Raw genomic sequence first — 17,007 nt, forward strand, 5'->3', positions numbered from 1 at the left:
TTCAAGAGCGAAATCTTCTAACCCATAACTCTGGTCCAGGTTGAACTCTCTATGCAAGGTGCCAATTGTGGCTTCCCTCTACACTTTTTCAAAGCATTCCTACTTGGAAGTTTGAAGGTAAGGTCACTTTGCTTCTGGTCCTGTAGCAGAGCCAGCGCCCCCTACCGGTGCAGGGACCAGTTGACATGTTTTTGGATTCAACCGAACGGCGTCAGATTTTTGAAAGGTTAGAAATGTACCTGTAGGAAGAGTATGCTTTAAAAAGATTGTTACAGAAGGTATAAGTAATTTTTTTTCCCTTTACCTGCAGATTCTAGATGGCTACATAACTTTGTGCATGAGCAGATGTTGATTACCATTCGTATCTTACCTCAACAGCTGAAGCTGCTGCTCTTCTCCCCCCTCCCCAATATTGGTTGCTCACCATCTCAATGTGGAAGCCTTACATCAGTGATTCCAATAATTAATAAATTGTATATAATTGCCCAAACCGTGGCATATGGCCACGAAGAGCTCAGTGTCCTAAACTCCAGCGCAAACCTAGGTCCGGACTAGTTATCTGTCTTTCAGATCACTGCCCTTCTTTTTACTAAAAATACCTAAATACAGAATGGATTCTTGGTATCTTGTGCATCGGTCAACAGATGTACACAGCACTACCGAGGTAGTGCTCGCGACGGCCGATGCACGCAATGGGTTCAGTCTGATGTACATAGCCAGTTATTCTAAGTGACCCTAAGATGCCACTCTCACTATGCAAAAATCCTATAAATGTTGCAAGTGTATATATAAATATCAGAAAAACGAAACTGATTTCTTTTTTCCTTTTTCTTCTTCCCTATCCATTAGGTCAGTATCCGTCACAGCCTGGTTATCCAGGCCAGCCGCCCAATGCACCCCCTGTGTACCCACAGTCCATGCATCTTCCTCAAGCTCCTCCTTACACTGATGCACCTCCAGCTTACTCTGAGGTAAGTAGCCTCCAAAACCACCATCTGTACTGAAGTGTAACCTTGTATTTCCATACAGAGTACCTTTTTGTTGTTAGACTTTGTTATGAACGTGCTCAGTGTTATCAACCACTTATTTGAACATTTTTTTTTTATGAAATGCAAGAATTGATATTGGATTTAGACTATAGTTCAGTCATCTTTTTTTGTTAACTGATAATGTTCATCATTGATTCTTGGGTGTGGACTAAAAAAAATCTTGGGTGTGGACTAAAAAAAAATCTCAAAGAGCTGATCTCCTTATGTAGATTTTGCTTGGATTGTAAACTTGCTAGGTAGCAGCAAGCATGTAGTCTTGCCTCATGCACATTATTGTAGCTTTAATTATGTGTTGCGAGAAAGGTTTAAACCCAACTTTCAAGAAGGGTGCTGTGAGAAGTTGGCCTGATGTATGATGTCTCCAATTCTGGGGGCACCTTATATCAGTCCAAACAATCCCATATGGTGGTGGTTGTAAGTCAACCTTATAGACAGCTATCCTAGGGGTAGCATGGACTAAGCTGCCTTAAAGGCTTAACTTCAGAGGGCGAGTGAAGCGAGCTGTTTTACCATATACAATCCTGTAATACCAAATGAAAGGACACCACACAAGTTATATATTATCAAAATATATGTATTTATTCTTAGAATAATCCCCACTACTCTTTATGAGCAATGAAGCACAAGCGTTTAAATAAAAGCACAGTATAACATAGACAAGTTGCACGTTTTGGATGAGGCCGGTGGCCACTCAAACCATATATCAATAAAGTGGTATAACAATCACTAATCGATCTGGGGGTAAGGCCTAGGGCCTTAGGAATCGCTTGGACTACGATGCACTAACAGCAGTTAGGACGGGAGTAGCCCGCGGGATTCGGGTGCAGTGCAGAAAGCACAGGCATGCACCAATGCAAAGTCAATGGTGCGTAAAAGTTATCGAGTTACAGTTTTAAGAGTCTTCCGACTGGACTAGAAGGACAAAACTTTAGACTTAGACACTAGAGGTGTAAAACACTACAGGAGCACCGGCGTTCAAGAGTTACCTCACCCACAGGAAGCAGGTGCAAAGGTGTGTCTGGTTTCGTCACGAAGATCTAGGGTGCCTGAAGATGAAGATGCTGCAGGCGTCCAGAAGAGAAGTGTCCGGTGCGATCCAAGGGTGTATCGAAGTTGTAGAGTACCTGAAAGCAGAGGGAACAGAGTCTGGGTCACTAGCCAGTGACCAGGAAGGAACCAGGCAATGTCGGGTGCAATCACGTCGATGTCGTGTAGCTTCCCTCCGCTGCCACGTGGGCTCTGGGGCACTGAGGATGTCCTGGAGTGAATCACGAGCTGTCCCACGAAGGCTCTCGCTGTCGGTGGTGTCGGCTTCAAAATCTGAGTCAACAAGCCTTGGCAAATGCAACCCACGCAGGAATCGAAGATGGCTTAACACTCGGACCAGCAAGGGGGAGCGAGTGCCAGTCTGGAGCAACCAGACTAGCTGTGTAAATTCAAGGTTTCGTCGGTACTGGGGCCACTAGCCAACAGGCAAGCGACCGGACCAACGCGTCGAGCAGGAAAATGCAAAAGGGCCCCACGCAGCACTCGTCGAGTGTGGAGGGGTGAGCTTCGGTGCACAAGCTGCTCGGGGCTGGAGCTTCTCAGACTCCAATGCACAGCTTCGAGGGGGCCTCTGATGCTGCATGGTCAACGCTTCATAGTTTCTCCAAGATGGCCGCTCCCACGCTTCAGGTCGCCTCCACGGGTCATCTCTGCAGGGACTGTGGATCGGGCTGTTAGAAGGCAGGCACGCTGGGTCTTGTCGATCCCTGTCGCTCGAGTTCCGGAGGGAACTGCAACAAAGCAAACGTCGAGGTGCTGGATGGTGCCTGTTTGCACAGGGTGGTCACTCCTTGACCACAAGGGAGATTCTTCAGTCTTCCACGAGGAGTGGGATGTCGAAGGGTCCAGAGTTTCGTTTCATAAGTTTCAAACGAGTCAGGATAATCTGATATGCATTGGCACTGCTCCCACCTATGTTCCAAATCTGGGGGCTGGACTACCTGCTAGGTCCCTCCTATGGGTGGGACCTGGGAAGGGGGTGGTTACACCCCTTTTCCCTTTGTCCAGTTTCGTGCCAGGACTGGGGCAGGATGGCCCCAGAACCGGTTTGACTGGAATCTGCCCAGGGACACCTTGAGCGCCCCAGGCAGTGTCTAGTTTCATTCAACCCTCCCTGCTACAATCCACGATCTCCTGTCTGGGGTGGTGTGACACCTCCCTGTGGCAGGAAACCCTTTGTCCAGGCGTCCTCGGCCGAGTTTCGGTCAGCAGCAGGAGGCCAGACATGTGTCTGTGGCAGCAGCATCCATTTTGTGGTGCTGGGGCTCTGGTTAGGATTAACTGCGTTTTTAGTAAGTAACATGCCTTCACCCTCTAGAAGGGTGGGATGCTATCCCCATTACCAGGACTGGCAAGGGGATAGTATTCCAATGTGTATGACACCAAACACGACATGTTTTGATAAAGCCAAACCAGAGTTGCAATAACCGTAAGGATTATAATGCACTTAAGAGTACATGGTATGGCAGTATCACTGGAACAGCATTAAGGAATTGGTCCCAACACTGCAGACAGGCTCAGCTCATGCTAGAGCACCATCTCACATAAAACCATGCACTCTGCCTCCAGGACTGTAAAGGCCTGCCATAGGAGTGACTGATGGGTATAGATGTGTCCATGCCATAGGAGTGACTGATAGGTATAGATGTATACTACATCTAAGCAAGGGGTGAGTACACCACCTTGCCCCAGCTGTGGGAACAGCCAGTTGTGTCGATTTAAGTACCAGCCAGGGGTGGCAAAAGATATGCTGCAGCTCCTGGTAGGCCTTGGATGCACCTATGCCCTTGGCACCTAGTGTGCACTGGATAGGGGCTGACAAGGTGTCCAGTACCAAATTGGTTATGTACCTATAGTACATGTCTGTGAATTTAGAGAGAGGACAGCAGGCTGGGGGTCTGATTAGCAGGCCCACAGCCACATTAAGTCGAAAACCAGTGAAGCAAAAAGCAAAAATGGGGGTGACCATAGGATAGCAGACCCTACTCTCCTACAGGTGCCCACTCCCGGCAGAGTCTTCCCATCTATTGCCCAACTTAACCCGATAACCATTTAATGGACTTGTCTATTTAGTGGCTGGTGTTTACTTTTTTTGTTTTTTGTTACCCACGCTGTAATGTAAAAATACTTTTTCATTTTGCCATAAACGTGGCATAAAATCAACAGTTTCATAGTACATTCATTTTTATAAGCCAAGCATCCTGGTGTCCCTCTGTGTGCAATTGCCACATGGTATTCAATGTAGCCTCACCCATCTCAATTGCCTCTTCTCAAAATTCAGAAATGTATATTAAACATTTGATTGAACTGGTGGAAAGCACCTAATCTACCATGAGATGTTTGTTTCTTTGGAGATATCCTCTGCCAGTGTTTGAACTTTTTTTTTAATCCATCGTCCTGCATGTATGATGTTTCATCTGTTAGGAGAGGAACTTGCGGACTAGACCCAATTTTGCTTAAATATAAAAAAAAATAGGCTGTGCAACTTCATCTAGCTAGATGGCATTTTCATGAAACGTATGTCTTACTTCAGTTTCATGGATTTGGGCATAATATCCAGACATCTTTTAACCATTGATACAGATGTACACATAAATTCATTATTCACTGGCTTCTTAGCACAGCATTTTGGCTGATTGGTTCTCAAGTTAGTGTTTAACAAATATATTTGTTTCATTCTCAGCTTTTTCGCCATGGCTATATGACTCAACCTGCGCCAAACATCGCTCACATGTCTCCATCTTATCCTGGTACTTCGTTGTATCTTCCTATGGCGCAGCCAATGCCTGTTGGCCCCATGGGGCAGTCCATGCCCATGGCTTATTATCCAATCAGCGCAGTCTACCCACCAGGGTCCACAGTCCTCGTTGATGGTGGGTACGATGCTGGGGCTCGATTTGGTGCGGGCGCGTCAGCCAGCATCCCTGTAAGTATAAGATCAATTCTGGTTAACTTGTGCTGCCTGTACTTTGCAGAGTGTATCTGTTCTGTTAATAAATGAACTTAGTGTGCCTATTATCTTAAACATTTTAGAATTTGAGCAACTCGCCGGTTGCGTAAATTGTAGGTATTTGTAATGTATTCCAATGTATTTATTTAAAATTGCCACAGTAAGCAAAGGCTATCCAAGATGCCTTGTGGTTTACCAAGAGGTAGGTTGGTGGTACATAAGTTGAATGATTAGTTTTAACCATATATGTGAGACTCGAGTCAATATATTTCATTATACATATTTCTTCTCTTCCATAGCAAAAGCTTTTATTTAGCAAATAGCCATAAAAATATTTTTACATAAAACAGCTCCAGTTAAGACCTAAAATAAAAAAAACACAGTGCAGAAGAAATACATTCCAGTATAAAAATATAGCTAAGAGGTCTTACCTTTAGGACCTATTGCCAATGCCTTTAACTGATGCTGTGCACCATCGCCGACTAATAATAAAAAAAAGACATGACATGACGTGCGTTGTGCTAACGCTTTATAACGATATGAACGCCAATGTCATTCAGTTACTGCATGCAGGCATGTTGATGTATGCAAGCACATACATCAGCATGCATGTGTGCACCAATTGAATGATGCAAGTGTAATTTTTTTTTTTACCGATCCAAGATGGTGAGTCTTTTGCCACAGTTAATAAAAAAACATAATTTTTCAATTGCATGAAAGGTCTAGAATCGGAGGCCTGTCCCCTGTGCACAGGGCCCCTCTATGATAACTTTTGGAGTCTAAGTCAAAATTTAAATGTGTATGGTGCATTGCAGTTGTGTAAGTTTATGCACATGAGAATCTGAAGTGCTTATACATAAACTTCCCTATTTTAGGAATCGCATGTAATGTACATTAATCAATTCCAGACAAAAGGATGACTTACGAAAAAAACTGTGGATTGGTTCCAAAACTTAAATGATTTATATTTTGCTGTAAAAAGCACGTCAAGTTCCAAACTTCCTTCAAGCAATTGAACAGAGCTTGTGGAAGGTGTAGGACGGTTCCCATAAAATACCTTCTGCTTAACACAAAACCGAAAATATTTCCTACAAAGTGTGCTAGCTTGAAGAAGGAACTTATAAACTTTTTTTTAAGTAGGTCCTTTATGCATGCTGTTATAAGCGCCTATTTTGCACGTGACCCACTGTTGTTCTAAATGCTGACAGATAATAAAATAAGCCATCTACTCTCGTACTTCATATGCTTCTATTCAGCTATTTTAGGGTGTGTGGACCACAACTAATATTCACGATCTTCGTGCCAAAATAAAAACGGCTGAGTAGTTAAAAAAAAAAAAATATATAGGTTTCTAAATCTAATGGGCCTGATTGACAAAGGCGAAGTTAGACGAAATGTCTTAACTTTGACTTTCAGTATACATAAAGGTCATTTACTACTTGTAAATGCTTACTTGTAAATGCTGTTTTTGAACACTGAAAGTTGTAAAGTTAGACTTGTGTAACTTTACTTTTGTAAATCGGGCCCAATAAAATGATCACCCCAAGACAAGTAGCCCAGAACTAACCTCGACATAAGCGCCAGTTTCCCACCTTTACATAAAACATGTAAGAGCTGACAGTGATTGTCCAAAACTAAGTCGCAAAAACCTTACTAAATTGCTAGGCTCAAAGAGCATGCATGTCTGATGTAGGAAGCATACTTAGTCTTCTGGCGGCACCCCTTTTATACTCCCTCAAATATTTCAAAAGGGCTGGACTGCACATATTTTCCAACTTTACGACCTTTGACCAGTTGAGTCAAACAGTAAATCTTGTGCTGGGTGTTGAAACGAAAACTAACTTCTATGACTACTAGTGAAACAAGCAGCGAAGTGGGAGGGGGTTGAAGGACAGGTAAACAACCCTTTCACCATTATTACTTTGAAGTCCACGAAGTGGTGCCCTAGCAAAGCCGTGTCTGACATTGTTTTTGATTGCACACAAATTTGACAAGATGAGAAAAGATTTACAGACCTGTTTACTTAAACGGAGAGTGGGTGAAAACAGTGCTTGTGTTAAGTGTGGTTAAAGGGGAAAAATGTAGTTTCTAAAATGGGACCAGTGGATTGATGTAGTACTTCATACATGCTTTCATCCAAATGTAAACATTCACCCCCCCCCCCATGCTCACTGTGCCACTGGAAAGAACCCTGGTTATTGTGACGGGGGGGGGGGGGGGGTGTTTGCATTGTTCAGCATTCAGTCCATCTGTTATTTTTTTATTTTGTTACCCTAAGTGGGTAGGGTATGCCCTGACGTAGGTCCTGTGCTTACTGCTCCACAGGATTCAAGCTAGCCTGGCTGTGGGGATATGCCCCGAAACAAGTCCCAGGATGCTTGTTTCGGGTCAGGGATGACCTGGCTTGGCAGTTCGGGCTGGACTGTTCCCATAAGGAGCAGGGTCAAGACTGATTTGCATATGGCTGGGACAAAACTGGAGTGGTGTGGTGAGCAAAAGAACAATGGATTAAACCCAGATCCTTGTGACTGGGGGTGAATGTTTACTTACATTGTTCAGCATTCCGTCCATCATTTGTTCCTTTTAGATTTTAACCCATAACAATAAAGGTGAACTTTTTTTTTTTTTTTTTAGAAATCTTTATTTAGAAATTTTTCACAAATAGAATACAGTAAAGAGAATAACAAGAAAAATAAGCAAGACATTCAGCACTATAGTAATTTAATATGATCCTGACTTGACTCCGTTAAGTAGTGTTATGCCACACGCATGTAGGAATAGCAATTCACCATGCATTGAATAACAAAAGGATAAACAATTGGTAGAGCACGAGGGGAAGTATACTCCGGCCTATGCATCGGTGACTTGACTGTGTGACTTAATGAGGCTGTAGCAGCAGGTGATTGAGGGGCTGAATCTGGTTGGGGGGGGGGGGGGGGGGACGATTGATGCTGATATAAAAAGTACGATCAGTGAGGTTGCAAATTTCTTTCGTTTGGGCAGAAGGGGGTTGCAATGAGGAGTACACTTGTTAGATCGCAGTTAGGTTAGATAGAGGCAGGCTTTAGTTGTTGGGCGCTTTGCGATACGCCGGTGAAGTGCAATCTCCCTCATCCTCATATAATGCAATTGCAGTCAATCTATGGAGGTTCTTTGGAATGGGCGAGACATTACCCAGAAGTGCTTGAAATGTGGGGGGTTCTAGGACCAGCGAGGTCATCTGAGTTAATATACCAAACACAGCAGGCCAGAATGTTGCAATGACCAGGGCAATAGGCATAGTCTAGGATCTACGTAAGAAACTTAAATGGATTAATTTGTGGGGATGGCAATAGGCATAGTCTAGGATCTACGTAAGAAACTTAAATGGATTAATTTGTGGGGATGGTTGTAGTGCATTGAAATGTGTGGGGTCGGCCAGATCATGCTTCGGTTTTGTGTAAGGCGGACGATTGTCTGGGTAAAACCAATAGTATGCAAATTGAGCCTAGGCAATCTGAAAATAAATTCAAAAGTCACGGATGCCAAAGGCATTGTATTTATACAGAAGAGTAAGGGTGTCTCAGGCAATGCAGGGTCTTTGACCGCCCAGCCTAATTTTAAGAGGAGACTGCGTAATGAGACAAAGAAGGAGTTTGTTAAAGTGGATAACTTGTTCTTTGTCTCTATCTAAAATGATGCCTAGATACTTAGTGGTGTTGGTGGAACATTTGAGAGGGTATTCGCAGGTGGGAGGGGTGGTAAGTGGGAATAGTTCAGACCTCACCCCAATTGATGCGTAAGCCAGAAAGACCGATAAACCAAATAATTTTCCTCACACTTTGGCAAGGGACCAGATTGTCTGATGGATACCAGACAAATAGTAGTATGTCATTGGCATACATAGACACTAGAAGTGCTCCAGATTTGAAATGGAGGCGTGATGTATTTGGTGTTCTTGGAGATGGCGAATTAATGGGTCCATAGCTATGATAAATTAGGGCTAGAGGGGGCAAGAATGGCTCAAGATATGGCAAAGGACTCAGAGGGGAGCCATTGGTTTGGATGCGGTCAGAGGGGTCAGAGTATAGTAAGGAAATAAGAACAGTGAATCCGGCGGGAATACCACGTTTTTAGGTCTCGGCTAAAGACGCGCGGAAGCGCGTCTCCGCCGAGATCTTATGTTAGGGAGTGTGCTCCCCAGGAGACAGTTTGGGGCGCGCGCATCCCTGGAGCCGATTTGAAACGGGAACGCGCGCTGTGGCCAGGCGCTGTCTCCTGGGAAGCGCAAGCACCACACACGCATGCGCATACACACACAAGCACTCATGCACGCACATACATACAGAGACACCCCCCCCTGACACATACGCGCGCACACACAAGTGCACCGAGGCCCCCCTCCCCCGCCGTCGCATACACACACGAGCATACACGCACACACACACAAGTGCACCAAGCCCCCCCAGCCTTTTGAAACTTACCTGGGCAATGTCGGGGACTCCTCTCTCAGCACGCGGCGCCCAACCTCCTGCTAGCGCGGCCCCGGGTCTCCACACCGCTCACAGGAGCCCCGGGCCGCGAGACGCATCGACTCCGCCTGCCTCCTCTTCCGGTCTGGACGTGGCCCCGCCCCCGTCACAGGCGACCGTGCCTGACTTCCGGGGCGGCCTCCGTGTATTCCGTCCGTGGATTCTTTCCGTCTTCTGTTTTTCTTGTTCCTACGTCAGCAACAAAGTCACTCAAGAGAGGCACGGAGTGCATGTCTAGGTGAATACGTGCTCTTGTGCCTACGGGCCGGATGTACTTTATTTTTTATTTTTTACAGTTTTATATAGCGCGAACTTGAGCCAAAGGTTTCAGAGCGCTTTACATGAGCACCAGTTGCGTGACAGTCGGACACATTAACTTCTAGGCCGGGGACGGGGAGATGAAGTGATTTGCCCAGAATCACAGGATGCTTGAGTCTCCCATCAGCCTTGAGCCTGGGCCCCAGCTTCAAAGTCGTCTGTTCTAGCTGTTAAGCCACATCCTTTCCCCTCCGAATATCCTGTCACAAAAATTGCGGAGCACTATAGTTGGAGGCTATCACAGGGATGGTGGCCTGGTCGGAAAAGCAGAACACCATGTCTGTTATTGACTTGCAGTAGAGTAGACTTGTTTTACTGCAGTCTGATGTACTTAAAAGAAAGAGGACTGCGTTTAAAATGAAAAGTTTACTTTTTGTTTGTTTCTTTAGTAGTTTTGTGGACCACTGCCTACCCTTTAATAGTTTTTTATAGCCCCCCTCCCCTTGCTGCCTCCCTCACCTACTCTTAAAAAAGCTTTTGCACGTTATTATTATTTTATTTACTTACCTATCCAACTTGGAGCGCTAAATAAGACAAAAGGTGCCGGCATAATTTACAGGACCATGCGTGTGTGGTGCACATGCCTACAAAACCACGTTTCAGTTGCATCATAGGCTATTTTGTATTCCTTTTTTTTGCCATGCTGCACAGCATGGCCAAAACCATTCACAATCCAAGAAGTCCCAGAGTTAAGATCTAGTGGCTTGGCCGCCAATGCTTCTTTCATCTCGTTATAGATAGAGACATAGCCATTTCACTAGCGCGGTACATTTTATCTTCATAAACCTGCTTTTGAAGGTCAATTGCCATATTCTTTGTAGTCTAAATTATAGACTGTGTATTTTGGAAGGAATGAAAACTGATAATCATTGTCTAATGCAGATTTTTACTTATAAAGCCACAAAACAATTTAAGAAGAAGAAGGAAACAGCTTGCAAATGAAAAATATTAAATTATACATGCTGTCATTTTTTTTCCTTAGGAGATCAGGCAGTTGATTCTGTTAGCGCTTGATATATTCATGTTATGTATTTGTTTCCATTATTTAGTTAAATATTATTTTCTCCTTTTACATTTCAAACAATGTTCTTAAAATTCAAGGTGATTTGAAGACCAATTACATTTTAAATCAAGCATTGGCAAACTCAATCGGTCTGGCCCTGGAAACTGGTGTGATTTTTTTAAAATCTTTAATTTTTATTGCAAGCATACATAACTTAAAAAGAACAACAAACAAGCATTTGCTATGCAATAGGTCTCGCATTTACGCAAGTTTAAGCTATTGGCATTGTAAATGACAATGCCTTTTATTTATGTTTTAAAAACGAAAACGTAAATAAAAGGCATTGTTATTTGCAATGTCTCGCATTTGCGAGAGTTTAACCTTTTGGCATTGTAATTGACAATGCCTTTTATTTACGTTTTAAAACCCAAAACATAAATAAAAGGCAGTGCCATTTACAATGCCACTGGCTCAAACTCTAACAACTGCGAGACCTATTGCATTGCAAATGCTTGTTGTAATGTTGAATGGAGAAATGGTCACTCCAGAGAATGAAAAGCATAAACATGAAATATTATTCTGATCTTACAAATCGGCCCAGCCTGTTTCTGAATTGATAATAAAGCTTCCAGTACTCCCGGCAGTTGCTAGTAGCATGCTTAAGAATTTGTTTGCAATTTTTTGCTAAATCCCCATACTGCTGCACAATGTGCTCAACGAGAGACTTTCTTTTGCACAACATAATTAGTTCTTTTATAGGTCCATAACAAAGTATTCATGCAAAATTTTAAATTACTTTAACTGCCCTTGGTGTTAAGTTTATTTCAACTTAAATTTAACGACCAATATTATTCCTAGATAGTTTAAATTCTGAACCTTCACTATAGCGGTCATTCCTAGGGTATATTTTCTTGGGCATGTGCCCACTGGGGTGGAAACCAAGCTGCACATCAGATAAAACTTTTTTCTCTGTCCCGGCTGGCAGAGGGAAGCACCCGGGCACACAGGCTCCACATAGCCAATGACAAAGCTGCGTTATGATTGACCTGAGCGCTGTGGTTCGATCCTCAGACGGGGACAGGGAGCCTGTGCATGTTTCGCACCTGGCTGTGTAATGCAGCCTGGTGGGGAACATGTAAAGTGTGCATGACTGTTTGGCTGGCCCAAGAGGGCCCATGAGGAATCCCCACTGAAGCCTCTTGTAGTCATAGTTTCTGAATTTGCAACACCATGCCTGCTTCTGGCCTGATAACAATAAACCGTAATGTACTTTTGGTTCTAGAAAACAGTAGGTGCTGGCTGTGTACTGCTCTGGTTTAGTCACATGAGTACAAGTAACAATGTTGAAGCAAACATTAGGGACTAGTCTGGGAATCCCATTTTAAAGTACAATCCATGGTAATTTGCGTAACCTTTTGTATTGGTTGCGATGACTTCTGTACAGGGAGACAGTTCTGTTTTGGGAACACATCTGTTAAGTTTACAGAATTTTGTAACTGGTTGCTGCTCTTAAGATTTTCCAAATGTTTTGAAGAATGCGCTCAGTTATGCATTGCATTTTAACTGGTTATTACTTCAACCAGTTGTACTTAACCTGGGGTCCAGGGACCAGAGTGTCAGAGATATCTATAGAGGGAATTTGTGGCTGCTTAGAAAATAAAATTGTAATGAGTGATAACGTGTATTTAAATAAAGAATGAAAATATACAATGGGACATTCTTAAAGTGCTATAAATTGGACACTAAAAATTAAGTTGGTATCAGATTGATATGTGGTAGCAGTGCAAGTGCATCAAACAGGATATAGTATGGATGATCGATGTCCTTAATTGAATTTAGATAAGCTCCTGCTTTCCCGTTAACATTTTGTTTGCGAAATGACTAAAATATTGCATTATTTGCCTTTGTTTCATGAATATTTGCTTTTGCAGTTTTGTGGGTTGTTTTTGTGGTTAAAATCCTCGAAATTACTTAGGCTGCGGATCCCCAGTAGAAATAATGACTCTGGTCCCAATATTGAATATCTGTAGAGGGCCCCACAGAAGTCGAAAGGTTAACTAACCACTGACTTAAGCCATTTAAAAAATCAATAAATCTGCCGATCACTGGCACTGCTACCCTAGCTGGGTAGTTATTACTCCACTGTGCACAACTGCTGGCTGGTTAAACTGGTTTAATAAAACCCATTCTCTCTGGTGCAGTATTTTCTTGTTCGGAGGAACATCAGTGGACCAATGCACCACTACCCTTTGAGAGAGTGTGTCTATTGTAAGTAACAACGGAACTCTTATTTTAAAGAAAACATTTAATTGTCGAGCTGGCATGGTGTGTGCACTGAAACTTGTGGCTGTACGTCTTCAAACTATGTGTATGGTTACAATATTTTCCCTTGACATGTTGGCTAGACGCATAGCCAGCTGTATGTTGCTGGTAATTTTGGCTGTTATAATCCTGCCTAAGTAGAGAAGCCAAAAAGCACCAGGGTCTGAGTTCTTGTTTTTAGCTTTGCTATTGTTATCTACGGGATTAAGTTGAGCACAGGCACGTTTGTGTTTAGGAAAAGTAAAATATGTCATTCACCTGCTGCAAATTGTGTTGCAGCAATCTTTTTTTGCTGGTGTGTATTTGTGAGAGTGGAGAATATTGTACTTTCACTACAGATTTTACTTCGAGGATATTTGTGAAATGCCAGCATCTGGGCAGGAAAATGCAATTAGCTAACACTAATGGATTCTCATGCAGAATAGCAATGTGGAACGGGGCAACTGTGGACAGAGTGACTATGACGATTATCACATTCTCAAATTTTGGTAGTTGCTTGAGATATGCGTGTTTAGGATACTTGATCCTTTAAAATTAGCTTGGCATGAGTAAAACGTGTGTGTGTGTGTATATATCGCTATAAAACATTTTTTTTTGGGCTTTGCTTGAATTGATTTGTCTTTTTGCTTTGTTTACACAGCCACCGCCTCCAGGAGTCCCTCCCAATGCAGCCCAGCTGGCAGCTATGCAGGGTGCCAATGTGGTGGTGACACAGCGGAAGGGTAACTACTTCGTGGGCGGCTCAGATGGTGGCTACTCCATTTGGTGAAGACTACCACCCCTGCAAGGAGCAAACATCACATCCTGTCAGCACTTCTCACAAATGTACTGCTTTAGTCATATTAACCTAAATCTGTTTATTTAGACACATGGTGTGTCTTCCTGGTGCCTGAATTACGATGGCTGCCCGATACACAATCTTTAAACTATGTACCGGTAGGTGTGCCCCTTTTTAGAAGGGTTTTAAGTAAAGCAGCTTGGCAGTCCTGCCACCTTTGTAACCAGTGGCATTGGGTTTTGGCATGTATTGTTTAATGTTTAAAAAAAATGCAGGAGCAAGTGTGACTATGCAGAACCAAAAGCTATTCTGCTTGACCTACTAGTCTATTTCCTTGAAAGTGGGTGTCTCTCTTTTTTTGGGTGGAATAGTAAAGTTTTTGTTTTTTAAATGGTAACATAAAATTTTGCCCCCACTACCCTTGCCACCCATTTGAGCACCTTAACCTCCACGGTGCTAGGTCACAAGTGAATGTTTAACCTTTTTGATTCATCTCTTCACGTCAAGAGCTTCCTGAAGGTTTTCTTTAGGGGCTGGTTCACTCCTGTGTTTTTATGTACGGTCTCTTTGAGAGACTTGGGTTGTCCTAGGACCTTAATTACAAAATGCTTTGCCTTTTACACAATGCGAGGGAATTCCTATTAGACCGGATATGTTAAATGTTAATTCTGCATACTTTTACTGAAAATTGTGACTCTTCCCATGTGTTTTATTTGGAGGCCGATCATAGCTCTCCTTTCCCATAAATATTTTAATTGATGTTTTGGGCATTTTGTCTGTTTGATTATATCAGCAATATAATTCTGAACTTCACTTTTTTTTTTTTGACAAAACAGTACTTGCGTTTAGGATCACTTTTTAAGTCTTTTACAATAGTGGCTGAAATGCAGTTGAGTGATAACCTGTGGGAGAAGCATTAGTTTGACTGCATCCTTCTTTCTAAGACTGTCATTGTCATAAAGCTTTTCTGTGGTGGAAAGAATGAAAGGCCAGGAATCTTGGATTGTAAAGCAGCTTCGCCTCTTTAACAGGCCCTTACTTGGTCTGTGCTGGTGATTATTCTACTGGCAGGGCCGGTACTTATTGGTTCACATAGGTCTTTTCCTCACACAGGCTATCTTTTGTATGCCGTCTCTATGGAAGTCTAACATTCCTTGTGTTTGTTGAAGATCTCTTTCATGATTTTGTGCACTTTTGGTTGTTACAACTTTAACCGCATGCGTGCGGGCGGAATTCCGCCCGTACGCTGAGATTTACTCATTCGCATGTTACGTGACGAGCTGGGCTCGTCATCAGCGTAGCAGGAGGCTACCTCATGACGAGCCCAGCTCGTCATCAGCGTCGAAGGGGTTAACACTTAATACCTTTTTCCCCCCATGCCTTGTGCGCATACTTGGAAAAAGCTTTATAGGGGCCAAGAAACAAAAGCCACTGCCAGGTGGACAGATTGTTTATTGTGAGACTTGAATTATTGTCTCTTGGCAGTGTGTGGCCAGACATGTTGTTTATATGGATGTGTTTAATGTTCAGTTGCATGTCGTGTGTTGGGATTAACCCCTTGGGCGCGGCCGCGATTCTGCGCCTGTGCGCCTCTTCTAAAGAGTGGGCGGGATCATGACGGCCCCCAGCCGTCATCAGCACACGCCCACCGTGTTGCATGACGGACGGGGGTTGCCATCAGCATGGAAGGGGTTAAGTTAAGCTGAAAGGCGCTATGACTTCTGGTGGCATTGTTTATGTGTGTGTATGATCTAGCACCTTTATTATGTGTTGTTACCCTAGGGTTTAATTTTAGCTAAAGCACATTGAATATATTCTCCGAATGTTCTTGGTGGTGGGTGCCACTGACCAAGCGTTGCCATCAACAGTGAAATGACTAACAAAGGAGTTCTAGCATTTTTGACACTCCACTGCATTAGTGATAGCTTTGTGCCTGGGATGGAAGCAAAAGAATAATTTATTTCTTTATTTTGCTGGTGCCAGGGAGTGGTTTAGGTTTGTTACCTTTTTGGGGGTCTAGAGGTGAAATTGTACAAATATACATTTTTTCCTAGGGCATGGCATGTTATAAGAAAGCAGCTGGACTTCTGTACACTCAATGCACTTAGCAGTTTGAAAGAGCACATGATTTGTTTAATAGTCTTGCTGTGTTGTACCTTGTGAGAAGATTGATTTGAGTATGCCCTGTGCGGGGAAAGTGAATATATGGCATGATGTGCATTCTTCTCATTGCTGTTGCCTGATACTGTCTGTTCAGGGTGTGACTTGGGTAATGTTTCGTACTCGGGGTTTGAAGGAAGCACTAAACTAACCAGAATTGAGCATCTTGCTCATAATGATGAGCTCTAAACTTGGCCCTCGTCTGCAGGTAACTTCAGGGATCCTCTGAATAGCTTTTTATCTACATAATTATAAATTGTTTACTTTTTATTTTTGTTTAATTTGATCCATGTTTGTACTGTAAATGTGTTGTACTGTACCAATGACTCGTGGAATTTCAGCATTCTTTGTCTTTCCACTGTGGTGCATTTGTGTTTTTTTTTGTTTTGTTTGTTTTTGACCGAACATGTAGAATAAAGTCTATTTTGAAGATTTGAATGAAGTGACGGATTGCGTTAGAACTCCCACAAAAATGACCTCTGCTTAACACAGCATCTTTGTAAAACTGTTTACTTCAGTTACCCTTTCCCTCCAGCCTCATTGCCCTCTTTATTCAAATCTGTATTTTTTAAAATTAAAATAAAGGACCCTCACAGCTTTGGTGTCTGGGAGAATCAAGCACAGGCAAATATCTACTCTGTGTGTATTTAAGACTTTCAGTGTAATCCAGTTATAGATTCACATGCTGTGCACTATGTAATTTGTGGTGGGGATAGGAAGCTCTTTCTATAATGGTTCTAGAGCGTTGTCCACAGTTGGATACTGCCACTAGATGCGATGTTCAGATTTAATTTTTCCTCCTGTAGTTTGTGTTGGAAGCATATGTGCTATTTGGGACCCAATAAGAGAAATTGAGACTCCCTTGGGAC

General features: G+C 43.0%; 1 protein-coding gene across 1 annotated transcript in view; it reads left to right on the forward strand.

Moving 5' to 3' along the window:
• DAZAP2 (DAZ associated protein 2) overlaps nt 1–16,576 on the forward strand; it is a 37,810-nt gene extending 21,234 nt beyond the window's left edge. Inside the window, exons 2-4 of the mRNA XM_078688856.1 lie at nt 850–971; nt 4,780–5,022; nt 13,841–16,576. Coding sequence (XP_078544982.1) covers nt 850–971; nt 4,780–5,022; nt 13,841–13,969 — 494 coding nt within the window. The 3' untranslated portion in view covers nt 13,970–16,576. The remainder of the gene's footprint in view (nt 1–849; nt 972–4,779; nt 5,023–13,840) is intronic.
• Nucleotides 16,577–17,007: the final 431 nt, after the last annotated feature.

The sequence above is a fragment of the Lissotriton helveticus genome, chromosome 1_1, assembly GCF_964261635.1.
Source record: "Lissotriton helveticus chromosome 1_1, aLisHel1.1, whole genome shotgun sequence".
Classification (NCBI taxonomy): domain Eukaryota; kingdom Metazoa; phylum Chordata; class Amphibia; order Caudata; family Salamandridae; genus Lissotriton; species Lissotriton helveticus.